A 26,626-nucleotide genomic window follows, 5' to 3' on the forward strand; every position below is an offset into this window, starting at 1 on the left:
TCCTCCTCTGAGCAAAGTACCATGATTCTGTGATCCCTTCAGAGCTTGGCAAGCAGACGGTGCAACCAGCGCCTTGCGTGTCTCGCAGGCTGGAGGTGGAACCTGGTGAGCTAGTTACTGGGTGTGGGTAACGCAAGTGGGAGCACGATGGGTAAGCAGTGAATTTTCTCTCTCCTCCCCATTCCCCACCCTGCGATAATCCCAGCCTGGGCCTCTGCCAAAGCGCTGCCAAGGGCTCAGTGCCCCTCTGTGGGCACAGAGCGTCTGGGCAGACCTGATCCTGGGTGACATGCACACCCCAGAGCTTGCTGCGCCCCACCGCTCACTCCCCACTCACACAGACTGCCAACATTTTGCTCTATTTGCATTCAAGCTAAGGGGAAAAACAGGCGTAAAGTTGGCACAGCTACCAGTCTAGCTCTGTTAGCAACTGAGCGATAAGCTGTGTAGTAGTTACACAACTGGGCTGTGTCTGTGGAGCCAGGAGTTCTGGGTTTAATTTCCTGCTCAGTCACTGACTCATCATGTAGCCCAGAGCACAACACTTCACCTCTCTGCACATAAATTTCATAATCTTTAGTTGGGGCTTAATAAGACTATCTCACAGGAATGTTAGGACACACAAATTACTCTCATAAATATTTGTAAAATGCTTTAGACGATGCTTTCACAAAGGCATTGAGTATTTCGTTGTTGAATAAGTAACAGCCAGGGGAATATCCTAATTGCTGGGCTGGCTTATTTACTTACCTTACACCAGAGATTTCTGGCAGCTGTACGAAAAGGATGTCTCAGGTAGGGGGAAGGGTGAAGAGGTTGTTTGACTAGCACAGCAGGAGCAGCAGCAGGAAAAGGTCAGCTCATGCCATAAAATAAGTACGTGATAGATAAATGTTATGCCAAAGGCTAAGAGGCATTTGTGTCATTTTCAGCCCAGATGCACAAAAAGCTTATATAGATAACACAGTGGTGGAATATGGGTGTCTAATCCTGTTAAGTGGGGTCCACACAGTCCCACATAATTTCTTCAGAATACATAGTCAACTCTTATTTTTGGCTTTAAAAAGCACTGAGATAGCTGAAGTTCTGCTCTTGCACCTTCCCAGCGGTGTTATCTTCTCTCCTACGGTGAGCACATCACTGTCTGTCCTTCACCGGAGGCTGTCTGAGATTCAGAGCTGAGGTGTGTCAGTGCTTCAGATCCCCAGAGGCTCTGGGAGGAAGACTCGGGGATATTATATGACTCATATAAACACTCAGTTTTGCTGTGGGACCTTGAGGAGCTGCCGGACTCCCAGCCCAAGAGGCTGTATTTGCAGACAGGTGAGCTTTCTGAGAGAACCAACAGCTGCACTGAAGCGATACAAGACAGTTGCTGAGAGAGCAAGTCTTAGAAACTTTCCCAAAATGCATCTTTGATTTGTGTTGTCTAGTCTATCCCAGCTACATCCTCCCCACTTATTCCTAACTCCTGTGTTTTACTTTGATCTGAAAACTGATCCACAGGATACCTGTGGGCAACCTGGGAAGTGCAGATGGATCTCCAGTGGGTAGAGAGCTGCTGCACTGTGACTTTAAGAGGAGGTACTGACTGCACAACTGAGTTGGTGCAAGAGCACAGAAAGTACTTTCTGCCTCATCCACCCACTGTGAAGCCTCTACATACATTTTTCTGAAATGCCCAAGACCCAGCTCCCCTGCTGTTGCTAAACTGAAGCATTGCTGAGCAGCCCTGGCCTCTGTTTTGCTTTGGGGATTATCTCCTGTCACAACCTAAGCCCATTGGGGCCCTCAGGTGGTGCTTCCAGCCACCTAAGCAACACAAACGGTAGCTAATGGGTTTTCCTTCATGGCTAGTTTTTAACACTGAAAGGAATTTTTGAAAAATGCTTGATGGTTATGATATAGACACTTTAAGGGTATCAGGTCATTTTCTTTCTTCACAACCATAATCATTTCACACCAATTAAAAAGCACTCTTAGATGTCTGGAAGCAGCTGGTTTCTCCAGCTGAGATAACTCACTGCAGGATTAGCCCAAGGATCAATGGCAGAAATCCCAACTGCCTCTCACTGAACCTTGTTCCTGCAGCAAAACTAGTCTGAATGCACTGTCAAATCCTTCTTGTAGAAAAGCAGGAGGCCTGGAAACTACAAGCCCCTACCACTGAAACACATCCATGGATCCCATCCTCCATCCGACCAAAGATGTGAGCACATTTACATACCTGACTTCTACACATCCTGCGAAAGGCCTGCAATTAGGGAAAACCCATACAGTTCATATAGTTCAGTGAAGTAGATTTTCTCCATAAAATCCACTCTACTTAACCTAGCTATGACTGCATTATGAATAACAGTTACATAGGCCAGAGAAATAGAAAGACATAAGGAAAAATTCTTCCAGTCTCTAGCCAGTAAGTAGTTCCAGGCACCCCTTAAAATAAGCTCTCCTGTGTTTTGTTGGATTTGTTTTCTAAAGTTGCTCAAACCATGGGCTCTCTGTCTTTTCCCTTGGGCAGCCATTGTCTCCAATGATCAGAACCAGGATAATTTTTGCTTTGCGCTAGGAGCTTCATCAAAAGCACCTAAATAAGCTTCCCTCCCCATCCCCAGTCAGGTGTGTGCTGATAGTGTTGGGTTTCAAAATGCCTATGGGAAAGCTACTGAACCCAGAAAGGAATTAAACAGGCAAAAGATGGGGTAACATCTGGTGCCCACAAAAGCAAAGTGGTGACAAGGACAGTTGCTGACAGTTCAATGGAAGATCCTCAGCAGGTACAGAGTTAAAATGTGCCTACCTCTTCCCCCTCTTCCACCACCCCCTTTTTCGGTTACAGATTCCTGTAACTAGAAATACTTCGCAGGACCCTGGATGAGCCAGCTGTGAACTCAGAACCTCTCCCTATCATGCTCAGAGATCTATTATATCATACCAGAAACCTTGTTTCATTTAAGTAATTTGTGAACTGCTTTATGAGGAGGCTTTCATCTTGCTTTTCCGCAAATCCCAGGTACCTTCTTTCTGAAAAAAAAAGGGTAAAACAGAGCAAGCACTGCAAACCTGTGGTCCTTCAAAACCAAATTCTTTAAATACCTGAGGGAACACGAAACTTGCAAATGCACAGTTTTAAAAATCCAGTGCTTTTCTGTACCCCTCTCTTCGGGGCCAGTTGTTTCACTTCAACATTTCAGCTAAATGCCCTTCAAAATAAAAAAATCTTGCCCAGATGTCCCAATCCATAATATGCTGACCGGCTGTAAAAATGGCATGATTTGTTATCAGTACATCTCTATCTCACCAACCAGACGCTGGTGGGAGGAAACATTTAGCAATTTCTGAAGCCACACAAAATTCTTCCCTGCAGATATTTTTCTGAATTTTTGCTCTCTTTCTGAAGTTCACTGAGCACCTAAACTGGACTTTGGGTAAACTGACCCTTGATAAAACTCTTTTGTACTGTTTGATCTTACAAAGTAAAACACAGACTCTGTACCACGATGAGGGGTGGGGGGTCCATCAGCAGTGACAAAGGAAGCCAGAACTTAAACTCGACTGCTACCTAAGCTGTAGAAAAATGAGTTTCCAACACTTACGAGGCTCCATCACTTCTCCGTTTGTAGAACAGGTTACTTCTCAGGACCAGGCAACAGCATAACACCTACCCGCAACACCCATCACAACCACCTGAACCGGGCAGCAAGGTCAGTACCCACAGAGCTCCTTTGGACAGTGACTGCTGGTGCAGGCTGACCTCTGGCTCTTCTCCAAAGGAAGAATCCACAAAACATGTTTTCTCAGGATGCTAAGAAACCATTTTACACAAGAAGAGGTAGTTTTCAGTGGTGGGTGAGACCACTGTTGGCCAAAGAAAATCCTGGGCAAACGTGGTGTCCATTTAATGGAATTTTCCATGCAGACTTGAATTTCCTCCTAAGCCTCTGTTCTTTTGTGCATCAGTAGGCAAGCTGGCCTACTCAGCGGTCCAGTGAGGGAAAAATGCCATGAGGGCGTCTGAAGCCAAGGGCACATTACCAAAATAAAATAGGGGAATGGACAACTGATGGACAGCACGTACAGATTACTCTCTGATTTAATGTGAAACTGAACGCAGTCTAAGATCCAGACCTAATAATTTATCATTCACTTCAGCTTAATGTTACATCCACCTAATGAGCACAGAGGGAATGCACAACAGCAATATATACAAGGAAATAATTTTCCTTGTGGAGCAGCTGCAAACTGCATGATTCTTGATGTTTTTTTTAAATGTCAGTGCAGTTCATCACATACTTCAGTCTCCACAGAAAAGATGCCAGAAGATATTTCCAGAGACAAAACAAGAAGCCCACAAGTTCACACTCCAGCTCCTATGTGCTCCTGCTGGAGCAGCACAGTAGAGCTACACCACAGCTACAGAAACCAGGGGAAAAGTCTCCTGTTGCAGAAGCAGCACAGAGCCAACATAATTTAAGCTCCATGGCTTCTCTGTTCCCAAAAGCATCAGTAAAGGCATCATTCCTTACAGAGCTAGGTGCCATAGGCAACTGGAGTCTGCAGTTCAAAGTGGAGTGACACTGCCTCCTCTGCAAGAATTATTTACACTCTGGTGTCCTTCAGGATGCTGGAGATGCTATGAGCCATCTTTCTTCTCATTTCCTAACTGACTGCATCCCTCATGTTTTAGCATTCAGAATCTCCAAACAAAATTTAGCTAAGTGAGGAAAGGGGATGTCTAATTATTTATTCTAGCAGGGACACCAGCATAAAACTCAAGAAGCACTTGTACGCATCTCTAGCAAGACAAACCTGATGTGAGAAACTGCAGTATTCTGTACCTGTAACACATGCTCTAGGACCCCCACCCCAATTCCTACATGTACACACAGTTTAGAAAGGTAAATCAACACTGAAGTACTGTTTTAAGTTTTCTTTTAAATACCTAGTACTGACGAAAGGATCTGCAGTGAGCTCTATCTTTTTTACTCCTTCCCAAGCCAAGGGCAATAGAGCAGTGGCTGTCCAAGCTCCCAGGAGAGAAGAGGACTCACGAGAACAACATTCAAGGATGAGAGGAGATTACAGCCTTCATGATCCACTGGGATATTTGCTCAGGTTCCTCACTTGTGAGGCTTGTGTTTTGCAATGTGTCTGAGGGGAAGTTGCTGTGGAATGGACTGGAATACAGTAAATCTTGTCTCCTGCATTGCAGGTTTGAGGCTGCATTTGCTTCAATTTACTGAGCTAAATAAACACCAGCAGCTGGGATATCAGGTAGAGAGTTAATGGTCCACAGTGAAGACAGGGACAGGAAGAGCAGCAGAGGTGCCTGTGCTGCACTGAAACAAGACGGGGGTGCTTCTGTTTTGCATTCCAAATATATCCCTGCTTGGGGCTGCGTGTAGAGCTCTGTGGATAAGATTTAGGCAAATGAAAGTCCTACGAGTAATAGCACAACCTTTGAGTACAGATCAAAGGAGAGGTGAGCGGAGCTACAGCCCCTGAAACCTGAATTTTATCCACCTCTTTTTTATCTTAGCAAGGAAAATAACAGGAGTGACATGTAAAAAGGAGTCTAAATACCTTTTGTGTGCATAATAAATAGATTTAGGAACCCCAGAACACATTCTTCCCTGAAACATTTTATTTTTATGCTCATTTGCATTTCTGGAGTGCAAATGTTGTACACATTGAAAAAAAATAGAAAAAAGAAAGAAAAAATCACATAAGTGCAAACCACCCTTTGGCTTCAGTAAAATCAAAATTTGCAGTATTTGACACAGGAAACAACAAAGATATTGGAAAACAAGACATGGGGAACCTGCAAAATGTATTCAATGTGAGTTGACCTGCAAGTATGAAACAAGGAATGTCTAGTTTCCCGGAACAGCCTCCTCTGAAGTCCTGATCAGAATTTTGAAAAAACCTTGCAAGTTATTCCTTGGGGAACATCCATGGAGATTCCAGTATGGGACACCTGAACATGCCACAGGTCCTATGAGAAGGGTTCAGGTCAGGCTAGGTTGCCAATCAGGTACCTCATTTTTGTTTAGACCCCCTACTGCATGCTAATGAAGAAATTCCTTCTTCACAGGAAGAGTCCATTCTTGAACCGGCTGTTGAACAGCAGTGGGCAGCAGGATGCAGAATGGCCCTGGGCTAGTTAGCCTTGGAGGAGAAGTGATGCATGTCGCCCAGCTTCACGTCTGGTCCCTGGAGTCCAAGGCAGTGGAAGGCTGTGATTATTCACACTGCACTGCACCAGAGGTGCCACACGGATGGTCCAGGTTGCTCAGAAGTTGGCTTAAAGTTGTTTCCATGGCCTTATACTTCCCTGTGTAAAATGACCTTCAACTCAATGGTCTTGCTGGAATCTAACATGTGGAATTGCAGCTTTTCTTTTTTATCTCACCTTACTATTGGTGGACTTGTATCTAACATTTTATATACAGGTATATAAGAAAACAGGGCAGATACACAATTAAGGTGCCAAGATGCACAAACAAGCAATTGACATCCTGATTAATATTCATTAAATGGAGAATTGCATCCCAGAATGAAAAAGCTTTAACACTTTGAACTTCATCCTCCACTTGATTGATCTGCAGAAACTAATTCCAAAGTACCTTTCTGATCAAGATTATCAGGCCCCAAAATTCCTGGTTAACCAAGGAGCTTCATTTATACCCAACATTTTTTTTTTTTTACTTTGCTGCATCACACCAGAGACCAGCCTCAGCAGAGACAGATGTTTGTTCCAGTCACTTTACAGAGTTGTCATTTTAACGTTCTTTTCTCTGTCAGTCTCACATTGGTGCCTCTTGGCTCTTTTTCCTGACACAAGCCAGATGAGTAAAGAACCCACCAGGACTCCAGCTACCGCAGCCACAATGACAGCCCAGTAGGGGACTGAAGGTTCAGTTTTCTCCAAGATGAGAGCTGAATTTCTGGATCCACTATTTCTCGGTGTGGAAAGAAAGGGTTTCTCCTACAAACGGAGAGCAAAGGCTTTACTGACCACAAACCCCTCGAGAGGCAGCATTCAGACAATATGCCATCACCCCTTCCCAGAGAGGGACTGTCAGTCTTTACACAGACTGTCAGCTGTTTCTGTCCAATTTTAGCTCAAATCTTTCCTGCCTTATTGCCTGAATGTCCATAGAACAAAAAAGGAGCTATCTCAGAGAGTGATGGCATCATTTCCAAATTTGTTTCCTGAACACAACCAAATGGAAATACGTAGACTCATTAAAACTGGCCCAAATGAAAGGCTTTCTGCTGCAGCCAGGAAAATTTTTTTTGCATTAAATTTTAAGTACATTTTCCTGTGTGTAACAAAAGAGGAGTATATTTTAGCTATTTAAAGCCTTCACAAAGATACTATTTTAAGTAATTTTACCAGTAAGGAAAAGGAGGAAAAATAAAAGCAGTCAATGAAGAGTATGGACATCTTGGCCTTTACTTACAGGGTTTGGACACTTGAGTTTTGATCTGTCATGGGTAAAGTTGATGTAAGTCTGCTTTTCACCAACTGGCTCCAGCTGAGGAGAAAAGCAATAGTAAAGTTAATAATGATTCTTTTTCCTCCTCAGACTCTCATGACTTGGGTGGTTACAATGTTTTATCCAATCTTTTGGTGCTTGCTGCAATGAAGAAATGTGATAGAAGTGCACCACGTGAAAGTTTGCAAACATTTTAGTGCTCATGAACTGAAGACATTGAGAATCTGATGCATTGCCTGCAGAAAAACTCCCTTGGGAAGCAAGGAACAGGAGAAGCCTTTCCTCGTTTTGCACTGAGCGGAGGAGAAAATAACTCTGAATACCACATACTTTAAATATTCTGCTAAAACAAATTGTTTCACTATACACCCAGTTCTCCCACGTACACGTCTCAAATGACAGTATAAACCACATAGGAAAAAACCAAACACATGACAGATGTTAGTCATGTTACTTAGCACAGTACTGAAAGAAAGATGCTTAGGTGTCATGGATGGAATTGACTTCAGAAATTATGTACAGTTACGGAGACAGGATGAGATGGTGCCAACCTCTGCAGTCTGCACTCACACAAGAAATTTCCTGGGAGTTTTAGCTGAGGCTAAGTTCACAAGATTGCAAGAAGTGAGTTAAATAGCGTTTTTTCTACTACCAGTTGTCAGCTAAGTTACAATAGCTGACCACAGGCTCACCTCAAGTCCATTACAAACTAAAAATACGTCCAAGCTAACGGCACAGCATTTGTGTTTGGCTAGGAGTGCACATACCATTGGTTACCATAGTTAAACTAACAAGTAGAGGCTTGCTCAGTCACGTTAACTAAGTGTTTACAACTGTGCATGGACATGCCTGAAGTAATGACTTCAGGACTGGCCCATAGAGAACCACAGAGTTGTTACCCAGCGCTTCTAGGAATGCGGCACAGAGGAGTGCTAGTGCTTCTGCTCTGGTCTATATGTGCATTTACTGTCCTCAAACAATTAAAGCGTCAGCTGTATGTTGCAGAGAAATAATATCACAACAAGCCCAACACAACACAGAGAAAACAAATTCTATCCATAAGATTCCCACATGGAGACACTGGAAATACTATCCCTATCCAGTTCAGTTAAAAAACAAAATAGGAAGAAGAGACTGCAAAATAGAGATATGAACCACACAAAAATGTGACTAGAAAGGGAAGAAAGTTAACAAGTGGAGAGAAGATGAGAAGCAAAACAGAATGCCAAATTCGGCTGTTTGTTTTGGGGTCCTGCTGGACTCACATAAGGGCCCTAATCACTGGGCCTGCCCGCCAACTGACATTGTGGAGACTGAATTTGGTAGTTTTGTTGCATCTTAAAGGGAACAGCTCAAATTCTGACGCAGTTATTTGTAAGATGTGCGGCTCATGTCCTGCAGCATTCTGTCTGCAGCACGACTGGTTATTTGTAGATAATTGTAATAGACCCCGTGCCAGGGCACTTGGTAAGGAGTCTGGCACAGAGCCCGGACAAATGATGATAACGTACAAAATTCTGTAGCCAGGCATGCTTGCTTCATTTCTATGGGATCTGTTCCTCAGAAGTATTAGCTTCTGAGCTTTGAAGATGACAGCATCCCCACATCCACAAGCGCACAGGGCAACTTCTGGAAGAAACACACAGCTCCTTTAGGGCACGTGGCAAACACAGAGGCAGAACACAAGCTAAATACACTGCCCATGTGCTTTTCTCCCGGGCTGGGGGAATGACGGGGTGGATTTGGGGGCAGTGGGTGCCCCTTAAGAGTAGGGTCCTATGACTTCAGAGAGCAGGAGCATGCATTGCCTTGCTTCGTGTGAAGCCAAAAGGGCAAAGAACATCATGGTGAGGGAAAGGCTCCTTAAGCCATCCCCATCCCTGCATACCCACGCAGTGGCCAGGCACAGTCTGGCCTTTTACGTGTGCTGACAAGAATCCATGTCATTTGGCCATGAGCCTGCAGCCTGCTGAGCTTTTCAGGGAACAGGGAAACAATATGGCCTTGCAGTCAGCTCACACAGCCTTGCTGGACACAGGCTATGGGTGAAAAGCAGGGATGTGGTATAAGAACTGGATTTAATTAGTAAACAGTAAAATCCTCAGTTGGCATAGACTGACAGATCTCTATGGAAAGGAATAGTTGTGCTTTGCATCAGTAAAAACCTGATCCCTGCCACCCCAGTAGAAAGCTTTGTGTCCATATCCTTACATGCGTAGGAAATGAGTGACAGTCTGGACATAGAAAAAAAGGACTGATGGTGATTCAGGATGAGTAATGGCCAACAGGAACACCACGTGGCAACAAAAAACAAATTTAAGGCTACCATATGTCCAGGTACTGTCTCTTTCTTCTTGAAACCTGCAGCCATGCTCGGTTTGAATGTTTTCTACATTTACCTGGGGTTTCTGGGCCACCATCAGCCCTGTATGAACTAACACGTAATGAAGCCTATCAGACTGCCAGGGAAGCCTGACATAAGACATGCAGACTTGCTGTGCATGTGCAAATCGATTACTCAGAGCATGTGTATGCAGTGTACGTCTACTGCTTTCCATAACCCTGGACCTACAGCTCATATGCTATTCTTGGCAATTGCACAGATTTCTGCCCTGCATTTCCCAGTCCTTGTGCTCAAGTTCACGCTGAAGTACCCTGGAAATTTCTTATCATGCTCAAATTTTGTCTGAACTGAAAAGAAATTCCCCTCCATTTATGCTTGTTTCTTGTACAAACCAGGATACAGGATTTCTGCTAGCACAATGTGTTTGGGTACTAGTGTTTATGAGACAAGAAGAGGAAAGGTCTCTGTGGCATGAAAATGCCATAGTCTTCCTTCCAACACGGGAAACATGATGGTTCTGAAAGCCACCGTGACCTTGGAGTTATCAAGTCCAGCACGCACCGCTTCACGCTCTTCCAGCACTATTCAAAATCATTTCCCCCAAAATGACAGAAGGGGTGTGACTGCAATCAGAGGCATCATAGGTGTGATTTCAGCCCCCCATTAGTTTCAGTAACTCTACTAGAATTGCCTCAGATACTAGAGTGGGTGGTACAACGTGTCCACACTATTAATGGAAGCAAGAATTCAATAGCATGTATGTTTTTCTAATAAATGTAACAGAATTCACTGAAGAAGGGCAAGCTCATTCAACAGACATTTTCAGGAAGCCTACAGGACTGAATCTTTCACTAGCCTGTTTTTTTTTTGCTTTAATGCATGTTATTTACCAAATCAGAAGGGTAATTTTAATTACATTAAGACTGTCAGAGTTTCTCATTTGAAATGGGCAAAGACTTACTCTGTTTTGCAATGTGATTGCTTTGGATTGTGTCCCTTAAGCAAAGAAGACTGAGAAGGGTCTCAGAGTTGGGCAGCCCCCCCTCTCTTGTTAGGGTATCAGTTTTATTTCTTGTTTACTGTTTTGGTTTCAGACACCCTTCTCATGATCTTTACTGGGACTGCTACCACAAACGCTTAGGGATCTAGGTCATAACCTCTTACCATATTATTCCAGAGAGCCATGGCCATCTCAGCGTAGCCTCTTGCACTGAAATGAAAGCAGTCTGCAGCAAAAAACCTCAGATCTGGCTTGCCATTCTGTGATAAAAGCAAAAATGTATTTCTCAGCACATTTCAACCTTTGAGATCTGACATATTATATCTAATAGTGCACTGTATTTGGCATACCCACTTCAAAATTTTGATGTCTTCCTAAAGGCAATATGATCGTATTTTGACACTGTAAATAAACTTAGGTACTTCTAACTGTGGGCTGATTACTGCATCTCAGGACCTCCTGCATAACGTAGCCTGCTCAACTTCACATAGCAATTTTCATAACAAAGCTAAACCTATCATTAAACCAACAGTCATAGCTCCTGCATGGGCACTGCCATTGACACACACTCCACCTTGTACAGAACTGATAGAAAACTGCTTGTCCTTGCTTGTTAAACTTCCATAACTCAGACTTATAACCTTTCAACTGTTGAAATTTGTGCTGAATTTCAGGCAACGTAAAAATTGTGGGCTTGCCTAGCTGTGGCAAATGTCTATCTTAGGGAGAATTTGCCTAATCAGTATATGTATGGTGACCATTCTTTGGACTTAAGGGCTGCCAGAACAAAATCATAATGATATAACAAAAGGATCAGTATTGTGCAAAACTGGGTGGTTTTGACCAGGATTCACGCTGAATGTTTGCATCCCTAACTACACAGCACACATAATGCTAAGGTTGGAGAAAAGGAGAATCAGTATTTGGCTTCAAAGGCTGCTCCCTGTTTCCAGACTGGGATGTGCCAGGCCTGCACGTGCTGGTCTCCATGTGAAGGAAACCTGAACATAATCCATAACCTAGATCAGTAGAAAATTCTGCTGAATGTCAACCAGTCCTCTGACAAGGGAAGAAACATGCAGTTTAGAGAAAGCTAGAGGGTGCTTAGGTTTAAAGTGTGCACACTACGAATGTTTCCTAAAGCCATTTTTTTTTTCACAGGCAGCACAGTCTTTTCTGTCTTCTACTCTGTCATTCTTATTGCAGGTTCCACCCTGTGCTGCTAGACTCTGCAAAGGGAAGAAAACACCATCCCTGTAGCACGGATCTCACTGCCGTACAGAAATCAAGGTACTGATCTTTTCTTGATGGGAAAGAAAAACAGGACTCACACTATCCAGGGGCAACATGGTGTTTCGGAAAAATGGCTGCATGACAACTGCAAAGTCCTCACGCCCTTCATATCGATCGCTGTTGATCAGCTGTAAGGTTTCTGCCTGTACGGAGTTGCATGTTTGGAAAAAGAAGTTACTTACAAAGTTAATCTAACATTTGCCATCTATCAAAAACATGCATACTGCACTTGTTTCAATGTAGGAAGACATAAATTATTAGTATAAATCCAGCTGAATACTATAAAGCAGTCCAGAAAAAAAGCTAAGGAAATAATTTCATTCATGAAGAGATTTTCATGATGAAAATGCACAGGAGCTAGGATAGTTTGAAATGTAAAGTTGCTTAATTTAAAAATGAAAGTATAGCTTGTACCTGACTTACAGAAATCAGTGCTGTACAATTGCAATGAGACAGGCAATTAAAACAAATAACAAAAAAAAAAAGAAACAAGTGACAAATGAGTTCAGAAAGCTAACTTGAGACTGAAGTGTACTTGATTTTTCAGAAAGGCGTGCCTGAATTAATATAAAACTCAAGTGTTGAAAAAATCACCTGCCATTCTTGTAAATTCTAATGCTCCTGGGCCATATCTCAAAATCATCCCTAACTCCACTTCGTTAGTTAAGGAAAATGTCCCCTTGGGTAGGTTTATACAAGTATTTTCCAAGATGGATTTTTTGGGATTTGTCAGATTCATTGGACAACATCCACTGCCAGAGCCAGAAGGGAGGACTGGAGAACGTGATGTGACCTGATACAGCGATGCCTGTATTCATAGGAATAATGATGGAAAACCTTCTGCTCCAATAGCTATTTGTGGCCTTTGTTAAATTTGAGTGAATCCTATGCCTGAGGCTATGAAAAGTTACTCTCAGATAGCAAGCTGACCTATGGTAAGCTATCTTTGTGCACACTCTCAACCCACAGCAAAAGAAAGGAGTATCAGGTTCGTTTAGTTAATTTTCTCTGCTAAGAGTTACCACAAAACAGCTGATGCAAGGTAATTTGTCACCCTTGCAGTGATGTGTTAATTCATGTGAACTATTCATAATGGACAAACACGTATCATCAAAACAGCCGTCACCAGTAACTGCTTTTCAGCTGTTGAAACAGCAACTGGAAACAGAACCAGTCTTGATCTGCCTCCAGCTCAGAACCAAGGTCAAATCATAAGGCAGCGTGGAAAGATTTTCATCGCTGCTAACTGGTTAGCTGGGTAGGGTTTTAGTTAGACTGTCACTAAGCTGTTTCCCAGTCTTCCTTCTCTGTCCTGCTGCGGATATGCATGAGAGGAAGGGCAGAGCGGGAAGCAATATGAAGCGACACAAGTGAAGATGACCAGTTATAGAATCAAGGTATTACCTGGAAATCTCTGTTAACTCTCTTAACTTCTTGTAGTTCAGAAGAATCTTCATTGGGGTTTACAAAACATGGGCACAAATTCCTTCAATTAAAGAAAGACTAGAATTAAAAGGCAACCTGGAATAGCCTACACAATTCTTCAGCAATGTGTATCTGCTTAAAGAAGCTCAGGATAGGTACTCAAAGCTCACATACAGGAGAGCCATGTCATTGGCTTAGAAATGGACAAATACTTAAAAAAAAAATAAATCTCTAGTGATGTAGTCTTCAAAGTGAACACCTGTCACAGCTGGTAAGAGCTGCAGGATCCACAACTCTTAAGTCAAACGCAGAAGTATTTAATATGCCATGCGCTACCAGGAAATTATGTCAGAATAAAAAAATACACCTACATATAGGCTTTATAGCAGAGTTCCAGAAATCTGGGGGTTCAAAGGTAGAAAAGAAAAATTGTTTGTGTAGTCTGACTCCTCAGACCACTCTATTTTGTTCTGTTACCCCCATATCAAGAGATAATAACTTGTGCTTCACTGAAATGCATCCTCTAAGAATGTGCCTGGAATTTATATGAAGATACCAAGCAATACAATCAATTCACTATTTTCCCTTCTAGTGTGTTCCAGTAGTTAATTGCTTCTATTATTAAAAATCTGTGTCTAACTTCATTTGAATTCATTAGGCATCAGCTTCCAACCACTGGTCTTTGTTACACCTTTCTCTGACAGCCTAAAGAGCCTTTTCATGTCCACACTGACTCCTGTAAAAGGCACTGCTGCTTTCTAAAACAAGTCCCTCAATCTTCTTTGAGTTGGGATTTTCATCTCCCACATTAGGTGTGGAAAAGCACGTACTGGTTGTGCATTCTGCTGTAGGCAGCCCAGCCTGCACCATAGGTAATGCAGCACGGAATCCGAGGAGAGGCATCAGGGGTGTCAGCCTGTGCTGCTGAGCAGGGAATGGCTGGGTGAAAAAGGCTTTGAAGTTCAGTAGTACACCAGTTGTACGGTGACTTGTGCTATGACACGCTACCTTAGAGCTCAGAAGAAAAGTGAGGACTCTGCTATCTACGGGCTCGTGCCTTAGAGCTGAAGTATTGGAAGAAGTAATAGGAAACTGATAGGAACTAGTGCATCAAGTAAAGCCTGCAACGAAAGCTTAGAAAGCTTGGTGTCCTACTGTAGAAGCAATTTAGACTGATCCAAAAATATAGCACCTTAAAAGTAAAGACCTGTTTTGCTGACTTACTTTGTTGTCAAAGCACACCCCGGATAGCTTGCTGCGATCTGACGCAGTCCAGAAATCTCCAGTATCTCCACCATGTTGACAAAGACTCTCGGGAGCTGCAGGGATTATAATAACCAGACATACCAAATCACAGAACTTGATACCACTACAAAGTGAGAGCGAAGTGCCATGTGTAGGTCAGGGCGTCAGTGCAAACTGCGCAGACTGCAGCCAACAGCATGTGCAGGGATGATGTATAAAGGCAGGGGGAGGGAGATGTACAGTGGATGTCAGCCAAAACATTCCCGGCAGCTAGTACAAACTAGCTGAAATGCTGCTTCACTCCCTGCGGCATTTCCATTTTCTTTAGGGTAAGTGAAACTTTGTATAGTTGCTTTAGCCAAAAAAAAAAAAAAACGGCAGTAGGGTTTTGCTATGTTTAGTCCACAGCAAAAACTCTGTGAAACACACCATTTCCCTGAAACTGCAGCCCAGTTTTTCTCAGGATCTTATCTAACGCAGTTGTTGAAATGCAGTGCTGAGCAGCAGTCTGACTCCAGCTATTTGGAAGATGACCTTGTGTGAAACAGAATCACTGACAGTCTATCAGAGGCAAGAAAAACATCAGTGTGGTTGCCAGGAACATAGCTTGCTAGGGTATCTTAAAAACTTACCTCCTCATAGAAAATATCCAGAGCATTTTGAAGGTGTTCTAGATACTTTTGCACTGAATAGGTTTCCTGTGTAATTGGAAAAAACAAACAAACAAACAAACAAGGATCAGCCTTCTTTCAGGAACCAAGGAGTTTTAACTGTTTGACCTGAACAAAGGAGTTCACAGAGTTTCTAGCTGCAAGGCAGTCCATGAGAAGATATACTGACTCAATGCTCCTTTTTGCTTTTGTTGACAGGTATATTTTCAGATCAAGAGGTTTATTGCCACAGGGACACAGGTTATATAGTGCTTGTGTTTCTATGTCACTAATACATTCCCTTAATCTCTTCAGAAAATCCTGAGGTATATAATAATTCTTGGCAGAATCTTTGCCTGATGAACAACTACATAAATCACATCTTTGGATTTCGTCTTTTACGGGACCCAGACCAGACTCTTTTGCCTTAGGAACTGAGCTGCCAGTCTGGGGAAACTGATATGGAAGCAGTCAGGCCCCAAAAAACCTATAGGCCAGGGACGTCAAACTCATTTTCACCAGAGGCTACATCAGCCTCACGGTTGCCTTCAAAGGGCCAAATATAATTTTAGGACTGTATTATTTATTCGGCCCTTTGAAGGAAACCGCGAGGCTGATGTGGCCTCCGGTGAAAATGAGTTTGACATGCCTGCCAGAGGCAAAATGACTTTGTGACTGTAGTTACAGGGGTGTAGCTGTGAGGTGAAAAGGCTCCAGGCAGCAGCCTCTAAAGGGAAACAGGCCAAACTGAGAGAATAGTCCCCAGTCATTTAAACGAGCTGGGATCCAGACCCCCAGTCTGTGCCGCAGGAACCTTTTCAGAGGGGATAACTACTGACAGCTAATAAAAGGCACCTTTTTCACTATAAACTGATGTAATTTCTTTCAGTGTCATTCTGAAGCAAGAATTCAGCATCCTCAGTAATTATTGCGTGGAGATGCTTTCCAGAATAAAACTTCATGTATGTGTCCCTGTAACAATACGCCTCAGACACTATGCTGTCTTGATCGCTTTGTCCAGTTAAGCTGGGAGAGCTTTTCAGCTTGTCGTTGGTGTTTTGTTCAATATGGGGCAGGTTGCTGGTTCTTAAATCATGCATTACTTCAGCACTACATGCCCCAATATTAAGAGCAGTGCACTTGTTTCTGATACAATACAGATTAAAGGAGAAGAATTTCCAAGTGCTTTTTAAACAAAGAGGAGCTTTGGCTCACTGAGAAAGGTTAAATTTCCGGGGCTGGTCACTTGCCAAGTGACTGGATGAGCATTCCTAATTCAGAGATACAAACCTTGTCCAAGCAGTACTGGCATAGGTCATTGCCTCCAATGAGGATAGTGATCAGCTTCCAGTCTTCCTTGAAATTAATTTTCTAGTGGCACATAAGAGAAACAGATTACAGCATCTATTTCTTAGGTATGCAGGGGGTAACATTAACAGATGGGGCTAAACAAGGTACAGACAGCAAGGCAGAACAGAGAAAGAAGGATGCTGAGCTGGCAGAAGAAAAGCATCTGTCCAGGGGGAAAATGTGAACTGTTAGCTAGTCTAGCTGAAATTCTGTGTGGCTTTTGTAAAGGAATCCCCTTCAGCAGATGAGATCTGTCAGCATAGCCAAGCATGGAAATGCGTCTGTGACGGCAAGTGTGCTGAAATGAATGTTAGCTCCAGGACAGGGACGGACAGGAGAGATTTGCCAGCCGTGTCTGAACACTGTGGGCAGTGTGGGGATGAAGCAGTGTGGGAGTGGGTGCTGGAGTGACTCATGGAGCTGTGGAACTGGTGCTGATGGGGATCCCTGCCAGCTGGGCAACTATTACCCCAGAGCCAGGAGGAGCGAGGGGCGCCCCAGGGAACAGACAGCTCGATTAAAATAGAAGAGTCCAGGAGGCTGGTGACTTCACTGAGCTCATATAAGGGCAGCTGTAGCTGGATCTCATCAAAACATTTTGTAACGTTCAAAGGCAACTATGTTATGTAAATACACTGCACTAAAAAAACATCTGTAAAACGATCCCACAAACACAGGAAGAGCCTGGGAATCACTCACAGGTCTGAATTCTCCTCTTTAACCAGCATTTTGCTCGGAAAGCTTTCCATGAAGAGGTGAAGTGTGGCAGGGTTTTCCCCACTCCCCCCCTTTTTAAAAGATGCATAAAAGGCAGTGAATAAAACAAAGGTCTAGAGCCACATACTATTTTGTGGAAGAGCCACGCCAGCTCCCATCACTGTGCCAAGTAATCTGTAATGCAGAGTAACTGACAGTGGGACTAGCATGCAGCATCCATCAAGAGAGCTGGCACGGAGACACACATGCTTTGACAAATCCTGCTTGTTCAGTACCTTCCTTTCCCATTCAGCCTGAGCCAAGGAGCACCAGGCACTCCCATTCCCTTACTGGGTGCTCTCCCTGAACCAACAGCTCACACCCAGACAGTCATCCGCTCAATTCAGCCAACACTTGGAGCAGGGCAGCCTTAGTTTCTCCCAGATCTCCTCCCCCTAACTCAAACTGCAGCAGCCACCGATTTAAAAGCAGGTTGCTCTTTTGGTACCCTTTGTAGCCCTCAGAGTAGCTGGCACAGCAGGCCGGTCCACAACACTAGATCCCCTGCTAATTCCCTAAAAGCTTGTAGTGTGACAAGGACTCACACAATCCTGAGGTTTCTGGCCACTGATTAACCACTTGCCTGTTCGGAACCAGAGTTTCAGAAGGCCTAATCTACTGGGAAGACAAGTTGCCACCCCCCCCAGTATTGCCATTTCCAGACCCAAGAGCGAATCGTGCAATTTGTGTTGGTAACAAGGTGCCTGCTTCAGCGATTTTACCCTCAACCTTTATGACCTCCACTTTGAATGCTGCTGTTAAACTAACCAGTCCTGTTATTTTCCCAGAGCCTTCAAATCTCTCCTCTTCCTCACTACCATCCTTAAAACTCCTTGCCACACTACACCTACATCAGTCTTTACCTCATGTGTTTGCACCTTACCTACATGGGTAAGTTATCATAAGCAAATTATAATCTCTTAAAGGCTAATTCCTGGCACATTCATCTTGGAAAACACAACAGAGACAAGGACACTGACTTTTCTCCCAGCAGTAAAGCACTCTTCATATGTCAAGCATCCCATCAACTAAAGTCATCTCCCAGAGACCACAGGAACACTTGAGGAGTGACCCAAGTTCCACTTACCGAGCTGCTTCTCATTAGGTCCACCAATTCACGTGCTTGGGCTGACATATTACTGTAAAGAGAGGACAGAAGCATGTTAGATGTATGCTCTGAAAGCACATCATCTTCTTGATCTCCCACTCCTCATTTTAGGGAATATTAGGCTTAGCAGAAATCAGTACAGGCAAAGTGATGCCTCAAAAGGACAAGTAAACATAGAAAGACCAAGATCAGCAGCAGTTGCACAAGTGAATAACCTGATCTGAAAGGGCTTCAGCTAGGATGGCTGCCAAGTGGCAGGCAACTGGGACAAATTCTTCCTATCTCAGAGTTGGCTTAAGCGCATTTTGTTTGGAGAAAACCACTAATGCCCAGATGCACAGAGACATTTCGTTGTGTAACTCCCTTTGAAAGGTAGTGGGGAAGTTTGTTGCTTATACAGAAGCTGGGCACCTAAGCAGCCTTCCTGATGTGGTCTTAAATTCTCATGGCTCATGTTATGGCTGGAAGACATTGCTAACACTGGGGAACTGCCAAGCTGGAGAGTCCCAGTCCAGCTCCAGGAACAAGGCAGCATCCACAGAGTGAGGCACAAACCATGTTGAGACATCAGCTGGAAACTTGAGCTCCTGATACACTAGCAGGAGACTGTGCTTCAGCTAATAAGCTCTGCCTCTCTTCAGCACCTGCATAAATGTTATTACATCATTTGCACTTCCACAACCACACCAATTGTCCTGAGTCTTTGCTCCGGAAGTATTTAGCAGCTACACAGGCTTTGTTAGTTACCCTGAAACTCTCTTGACTAATGACTGTTAAAGGTGTCATAGAAAGTCTTGGGAGTAAATTTCATGAATATCCATAGAACGGGCACAAAGTGTGCAATACAAACTCTTACACATTTTCATTTTTAACAGACTAGTAGAGTTTTTCTTTAGCAGAATAAAGGAATTAGTTCCCAAGTTCTCATTCTGTTCTTTTTCTTTGCACTGCAAGCACTGATAGCTTTTAATGACATTAGGGTGGCAGTGGGCTTCTATTTGTTAGTTTGAGGCATGTTTCCCAGAAATAAAGAAATAAAATATTTTTTTCTCATTACAGATATGACCTAACAGTGAATCAGGGATCTACATATTGAAGGCTGGGCAGAAAAAGGTACTGGTAGAATTAGAAGCATAAGTAAGACATTGGCTCAGAAATTCTGGGTAGAGGTCAAAAGACCAAAGAAAGTTTCTCTCTGTCCCTAATTTTAAAAAAGATGCAAAAATTCACCCAAATACTACATTAAAAGACAAAGGAAACCCCACACATAAACAAAACCAACAAAAACTAAACAGCAACAAAAAAAAAAAAACAACAATACCAAACAAACAAAAAGCCCCACAAACAAATCAAACAAAAACCTACAATAAAAACATCACATCACAGAAACATCCTCAGTACAAACAGGTCATCAGTATCAACTCAACCTTAACGTGCAGTCCATCAGTTCTCACCCCTTTGCCCTTTCTCGGTTGCAGTTGTGCTTACCGCGCTGTGGCACCACTCTCCGCAACATTGAATCCAGCTGTTGTCTTAGAGCTGCCAGTGGAGAAGCCAAAGAGGTTCGCATTGAATTTTTTCAAGATATCTTAAGAAGAGGAAACACAATGTTTAACCATCCACAGTACAGCTGGCCACATTGCCTCCCGCAGAAGCATAAGCCGATCAAGTGGTGAGAATATGCACCTGGGTTTTCCCCTCCATCCACTATGACCTTACAGAACCTATAGACACACCTGCCTTGGAAACTCTATTTACTGTCCAAACTTTAGCACTGCAACTATTTCTCTCTGTGGCCTTGAGGAGCCAGGGGAGATTCACAGATCCCAGGCAACTCATCAGTTTTGTATTTGAGCATCAGAGTAATCACAGTTATTTTCCTTTCTGTCCAGGAGCAGATGCTCCAAATATGGCCCTATACCTCCCACTCCTCCAAGTACCCATCAAGATAATATTGCGGAGAAGTGAATTGTATTCACATTTCTAGATTTCATGGAAACCCTTAGTAGGGAAGCGTGATATCTGAAAATCTGTTATTGTTACTGTGCTGTAGTACTGCCTGAAACCTCTTTATAGAGTCTCATTTATAATGCATAAATGAAATGCACCTTCTGTTTTTCTTTAAAACACATTAATGTGCATGGTACAAGACAAAGCATATCAGATTTTACTACCAACAATGTCAGGTATTGTCAAGCTGCTCCACAGCATGGATCACACAAAAATAGATGAATCATTGTGAACCAAGTCCCCTCTAATTTATAGTCACACTGACCACTTAATGGTTTCTATGGAAACTACAGGGACTGATTACACAGAACACTAGGACAAGAAATTTATAGTACTTTTAGATTTTTTTTTTTTCCAGTGCAATGTAGCAACTTGAAATCATCAGGAGGAACCACAACCTTGTCAACAACCCTCCCTAGATGGACTGCTAATTGTTTTATAACCCTTAATTTGCCCACAGCCTTTGCAATTAGTCACTGGAAAGCACAAAATGTAGTAAAGGAGAAGCAGGTCTGCCATGAACTTCTGTCACCTTTGGCACATTTACTCCTAATAACTTCTGTCAAAAGGATAATACAATCACAAGCAGTTCCTTTGATGCCGAGGGGCTGCATTAACTTTACAGCTCATCAGGTCAGTCTGGGTTTCAGCCATGATTCACGTGAACTGCTCATACCTACAATAGATGGGCGTACCCCACTGTTTGCAAGGAAAGCATGACCGTTTCCAGAGGTTTCCTAGCACCCACTTAAACTGCCTTCAGAGTCTCACATTGGTTTTCCAGGATACTCACTAGGTAAAGTAGTCTGGATCTCCAGGGTCTCATCACCTCCAATACTGTGAGGGGAAAGAACAAAACCACCAAGTAGAGTTAATCCTGCAACCATCTGTCTTATTGTCACCATATGTTGCTGTAGCAGCCCAAGAAGAAGAAAAAAAATAACAACCTCAAATAGGACTAAGGCGAGAAACCACAAGAATTCAGGAAAAGTACTGAAAGGAGATTTCACATTAAATCAAGAAGAGCATCAGCTAAGATAGAAGCTGTGCCTCCAGACTGGGAAGAGACCATACTGGGAGAAGTGATTTTTCATATAGACATGCTGTGATGCCCATCACAGAAAAGCGTATTTCTTCACCAAAGTTGCTCCACATGACCTTGCTGAAACCACATTTGTGTGCAGTTATGCATAGAAGAGAAACTGCGGTAAATGCTAATTAACCACCTATCCGGGATTCTGCAATGTTGATTATGAAAAGAGTCTCTGCCTCTATCATTCAAAACATGCCTGTGTGCACAGCCATGACATTCTTATACCACTACTATCAGTCCCTTCTGAAGGTATCTCTCTGCAGATACATACAAGGGGGGAAGAAAGGATAAAGAAAAGAATATATAAATGCACTCATGCTTATCAACCACACTTCTGCCCATATGAAGCAGGCAGTTTCTGTCCACTCTACAATGGTTATTGGGATTCACACCCACTCTGACATGTATTGTCTTTGTCCACTTTGCAATAGCAAAGATGTCTGGGACATCTTCATTGAACACGCATGCAGTGCTCTCACCGTGTTCATTGCCAATCCACACTCAGGTTCACTAGCATTACATGCTGCATTAGATAATCACAGCAACAGCAATATTTTTAATAAACTCCAGAGAGACTGAAAGCATTTAGTCCTATTAACAAACCAGTACTGTCAAACACACAGGACCATGCTTGTAGCAATCAGGTCTGGATAAAAACAAAACAAAAAACCCAACCACCCAACTAACCCACCCATAAACACAAAAACCCCACAAGAATCTCTTTTTCAGTTCTGATTCCTCCAATCCTTACCCAGCAATACTTGCTTTCAGCGTCCTACTCCTGCATTTACATACTTCAGGATGTGACTACACAACCATGTGATCCGCACTTTTAACTGAACAAAAATAAAGAAAATTGAGCATTTTCACCTCCAGGAAAATCCCCTCCATTCTGTCGGTGGGTCAGTTGCTTTGGCTCCTACTGCAGCCTGGAAAGGATGGAAAGAATCATTTATAAAATATTAGGAAAAAAAAAAAAAAGTGCTACAAGTCTAGATAAGAAAAACACTGTGATGTGAAAGTGCTGAAGCATTTTGGTAACTCTATCTGTATCCAGCCAAGCTTTTGCAATATCCTAGTTTTAGCATAAGTGTTCCATGTCCTTATCCACCACACACTGGCCTCTGGGCAGCCCTGCATCTCCCATGCTTCAAATTCACAGGCTTCTCCTCATACACAAAAGCAGCTCATCTGCGTAGCAGACCATGGAACATCAGAGGAGATAGAGTCCAGCCAGAAGGCATCAGAATGTAAGGTAAAGGACATAAGGCTTTAGAACTAGTACTCTAATATTGTTTTAGCACACAGATTAAGAGCAATGGACCCAGATTAACATCAACAGCTTTGTCCTTGTTTGGATTTTTCTGATGGTAAATGCTTTGTCCTGGCATTTCTTGAAGAAAGCTGATTTTGAGAGAGACTTAATAACCCAGGGGAAGGGAAAAAAAAAGATTAAAACTTCACAGCCAGTTTTAGCTGTAAATAGATCAGATAGATCAGTAGAGAAGCTGCTTTTTAATCTGCCAAGAAAAACAATCTTTGATGTAAAATCCACTTTTCCTCTGCTGGACTCGGTCCACTAGTCTAACATACAGACTTGATAAGGTGTAGGCAGGATTTTTTTGCCAATACAGATGAGCACATTGGCATATTTATTGCTTTCACTATGCATTGATGGTAAGAAGTCAGACATACATTCTAGCCAGTGACATGACTAAACCGCTCAATGTTTCATTAATCTCCAACTGCAGCTACACTGAGAACAGCCTTCCTGCAGTGTGAACTTTAATATATTTTTAAAATAAATAAATAAAGCCATCAGAATAGAGAAATTTATGATGGACTTTGAGTAGCTCACAGAACTGGGACAGGCCTCTATAGCAAGATCAGCACCCTGATTCACATTTAGGACAGCAATCATGAAAACAGGTTATTCTGTAGCTTTAGAGTTGCTTAGTGGTTTCACGCAGCTTTGTATTCTTCAAAAAGCTGTGCTTTAGTGGACCAAAACAAGTCTGCTGCGGCAGCCCCTCTGCACCAGGGGTGGCCGGGCAGTGCAGTGTGCACTGCTGCTGGCTGTACTGCGCTTTGCGGGGTTTGCATGTGTACACACCTGTGGGAAATGATCTGACATTTTTTTTGTTCCACCTGGGCAATAAATCCCTTAATAAAAATCCCAGTCAGACCTTGCTGTGGCAATAGCAACTAATAGGAACTGCACAAATGATGGCAGTGTGAAAAACTGCCTCACTCAGGTCCCAAGACAGGGACCTCAAGCATCAGAGTATGGCCCTTATGACTAGGGTTCTCTGAGACATTTCATGTTCTAAACGAAATAAACTCTAAAAAATTTAAAAAAAAATAAGTGTGCTAGTGCACATGTCCAGCACTAGATGGGGAGGAAGAAATCAAGCAGTTAATTTTAAGAGTCATGGCAATGGATAGGAGGGAAACTTGCAGGGTCGTCACTGAGGTTGCCTAAGAAAAGTTCAAAGCTCAGCTGGTGGAAAAGCCAGAATTTCATCAGGTCAAGCAAAATCAGTTTCAGAGTTAATGAGGAGGTGAAGACCTCACCTGCCTATAGATAAGCCTGATCATCTAAGGGCTTCAGTCCCTTCAGCTCCCTGTCAATTCTATGGGGGCTGAAGCTGCCAGAGCGAGCACTGGTTTATCTCAGGAGTTCAAATAAATGGGAACTGTTGACACAAATGTTTGCTTTCATGTCATGCCAGAACAATTCTGTAGTGCTGTGTAATTCTAGAACTTTTTATCAGAAAACTTCGGTGCAGATCTGTAGTATTCACTGTTATTATTTTTTTGGTACTTGCCTTTCCACGCCCCCCCCCCCCCCTTTTCGGTTTGCATTTCTTGGTACACAAAATATAAATACATCAGAATTTTAAATGGAAGGTGCCTAAACCAGGAAGCAACATCTGAAAGCAAATTTCTGAAATACAGAAGTGTCAGAATTATCTCAAGTGTGAAGTACTTCATTCTGCAATCAATTATTTCCATATAAATTTTCATTAAGATCTCTTATTGCATGAAAAATGCCAATTGCTTGTTCTTGTTTTTATGTTAGAAAAGACTACTCCTATAAGGCAGACATTTCCCTTTTCAAAAACACTTGAATAAACTGTCTGCAATAGAGAATGTGATCCCATTTCTGTTCTGGCCTGAATTATTCATTACTGGATTACGCAATTGCCAGTGTCACCCTTCTCCCTCCAGGCTATTTCTTTGCAAAGGGACACAGGTAGGTGAGTTTTGCCTTGCCAAGCCAAAGCAATTTGCTTTTTATCTGATGAAGCCTGACACAACCACATCTAGCTAGAAATCAACAATTGCTTTTCTCATTCCAGAGGTGGGAATGCAGCAGTACTCACTGTTAGGGAATCTCCCAGTGCTCCTATGACTTTGATGTCGGCAGGTTGTAGCTCATGTGCTAAAAAGCAGTAGGAGAAAAAAAGTAAGATTATTGCTAACTGGCACAAAGTATCATTTAAAACCATAAAGATCCAAGTATTTGGTTCCAATCTGATGGTATTTTTGCAGACTTTTGGGGAGAATGAGCCACAACTTCTATGAGTCAGCTAGGCGAAAGGCATAACTTCTTGCCTTTGCTCGCAACAGTGTACTCAACTAACAAGGAAATAAATGGACCTTAAAACAGCTTAGGACAAAAATGAAAACCGACTAGGTATGTTTAGGGATGCATACATGCAACCTCTATTAATTGGTTTTTGGGTCTGGATCATAGATCAATACTTTCCATTAGCGATCTGCCTGTAAAACCTTCCCACTACACAGAGTGCTCCTACTGTGCTGCTCATCAGAGTAGGCTCACCAGGTAGGTCAGACTTGCTAAGCCACTAATCTACCTTTTAATCTGCCGTGTTGCTGTATACGATATATGTATATGATAAATGTGATAATATTTATCCACAGAGAGCACACCTCCTGTGTTACAGAACTTGCTGTGTATGGCAAGACAGACTTTGTTCCTTTGCTGCTAAATATATCAGCTTTTATTGTTTCCTTTCCATCTAGGATTTGCAGTTTCAAGATCTTACTATTTTTAAGGACAAAACGTGAATTCTTTCATATTTTTTATTTTAGCTTACAAGATTTTTCTCACCTGATGTTGGGACACGAGTGGATGGAGCCCATTCAGAACATGACAGGTTGCTGCCCCAATTCTGAAATAGCAAGTTACAAAGTTGGTTCACCTTGTTGTTAGAAGATAATACAGAATTCATATATGGTTTAATTGTACGGTGAAGGGCAAAACCAAGTTAATATATAGCTACTAGTTTTTTGGCCTATATAGCTCAACAGTCTTTTCCTCTTTTTTGTGGAATACTGTCCAAACATGAATTACTTTTGGTGAAGTTTTCTAGCCAAAGCACAACATTTTTTCCAAAGGAATAACATTTCATCTAGAAATATTGCTTATGACAAAGTTCCATAAGAAGGATAATTTTTTTTTCCTCTCTTCTGCAGCCTGGAGATTTTGTCCATGACCTAGAAGGTGGGGTGTCCAGGTTTGAAGTCCTGCTCTGTCTCAAGAGACATCAGATGTAAAAAGCAAACCAAAACCCAACAACAAAATCCTCTTCAAAGCTGCATTATATTAATGTATTATGTTATTTCCCATATTTACCTTGCTAGAAACCTATTTTTTTCCTAGAAACTTTCAAAAAGTGCCTGCTTTTACTGCCTATAGATTTTTTAAAATTGTTGAAGCTACAAAATTTCAGTAAGGAGAGCTATCACTCTCCAAATAAAATGGTTATTACCATACAGTAGTAGGTGATATAATAGCTATTACATTTATTCCACCAATTGAG

The 26,626-nt window shown here is 42.5% G+C and overlaps 1 protein-coding gene across 1 annotated transcript in view; it reads right to left on the bottom strand.

Annotated features, from left to right (window-relative positions):
- Nucleotides 1-5,628: 5,628 nt before the first annotated feature.
- PLB1 (phospholipase B1) overlaps nucleotides 5,629-26,626 on the bottom strand; it is a gene marked incomplete at its 5' end in the record, with an annotated part of 96,033 nt that continues 75,035 nt past the window's right edge. The window contains 14 exons of the mRNA XM_082048934.1: nucleotides 5,629-6,988; nucleotides 7,467-7,541; nucleotides 11,011-11,106; nucleotides 12,178-12,282; nucleotides 13,544-13,625; nucleotides 14,789-14,883; nucleotides 15,442-15,507; nucleotides 16,750-16,830; nucleotides 18,653-18,704; nucleotides 20,162-20,261; nucleotides 21,477-21,520; nucleotides 22,647-22,705; nucleotides 25,163-25,221; nucleotides 25,915-25,975. Of these exons, the coding sequence (XP_081905060.1) occupies nucleotides 6,767-6,988; nucleotides 7,467-7,541; nucleotides 11,011-11,106; nucleotides 12,178-12,282; nucleotides 13,544-13,625; nucleotides 14,789-14,883; nucleotides 15,442-15,507; nucleotides 16,750-16,830; nucleotides 18,653-18,704; nucleotides 20,162-20,261; nucleotides 21,477-21,520; nucleotides 22,647-22,705; nucleotides 25,163-25,221; nucleotides 25,915-25,975 (1,197 nt within the window). The 3' untranslated portion in view covers nucleotides 5,629-6,766. The remainder of the gene's footprint in view (nucleotides 6,989-7,466; nucleotides 7,542-11,010; nucleotides 11,107-12,177; nucleotides 12,283-13,543; nucleotides 13,626-14,788; nucleotides 14,884-15,441; nucleotides 15,508-16,749; nucleotides 16,831-18,652; nucleotides 18,705-20,161; nucleotides 20,262-21,476; nucleotides 21,521-22,646; nucleotides 22,706-25,162; nucleotides 25,222-25,914; nucleotides 25,976-26,626) is intronic.

Source organism: Streptopelia decaocto (genome assembly GCF_964273445.1).
Source record: "Streptopelia decaocto genome assembly, chromosome: 3".
NCBI lineage: Eukaryota > Metazoa > Chordata > Aves > Columbiformes > Columbidae > Streptopelia > Streptopelia decaocto.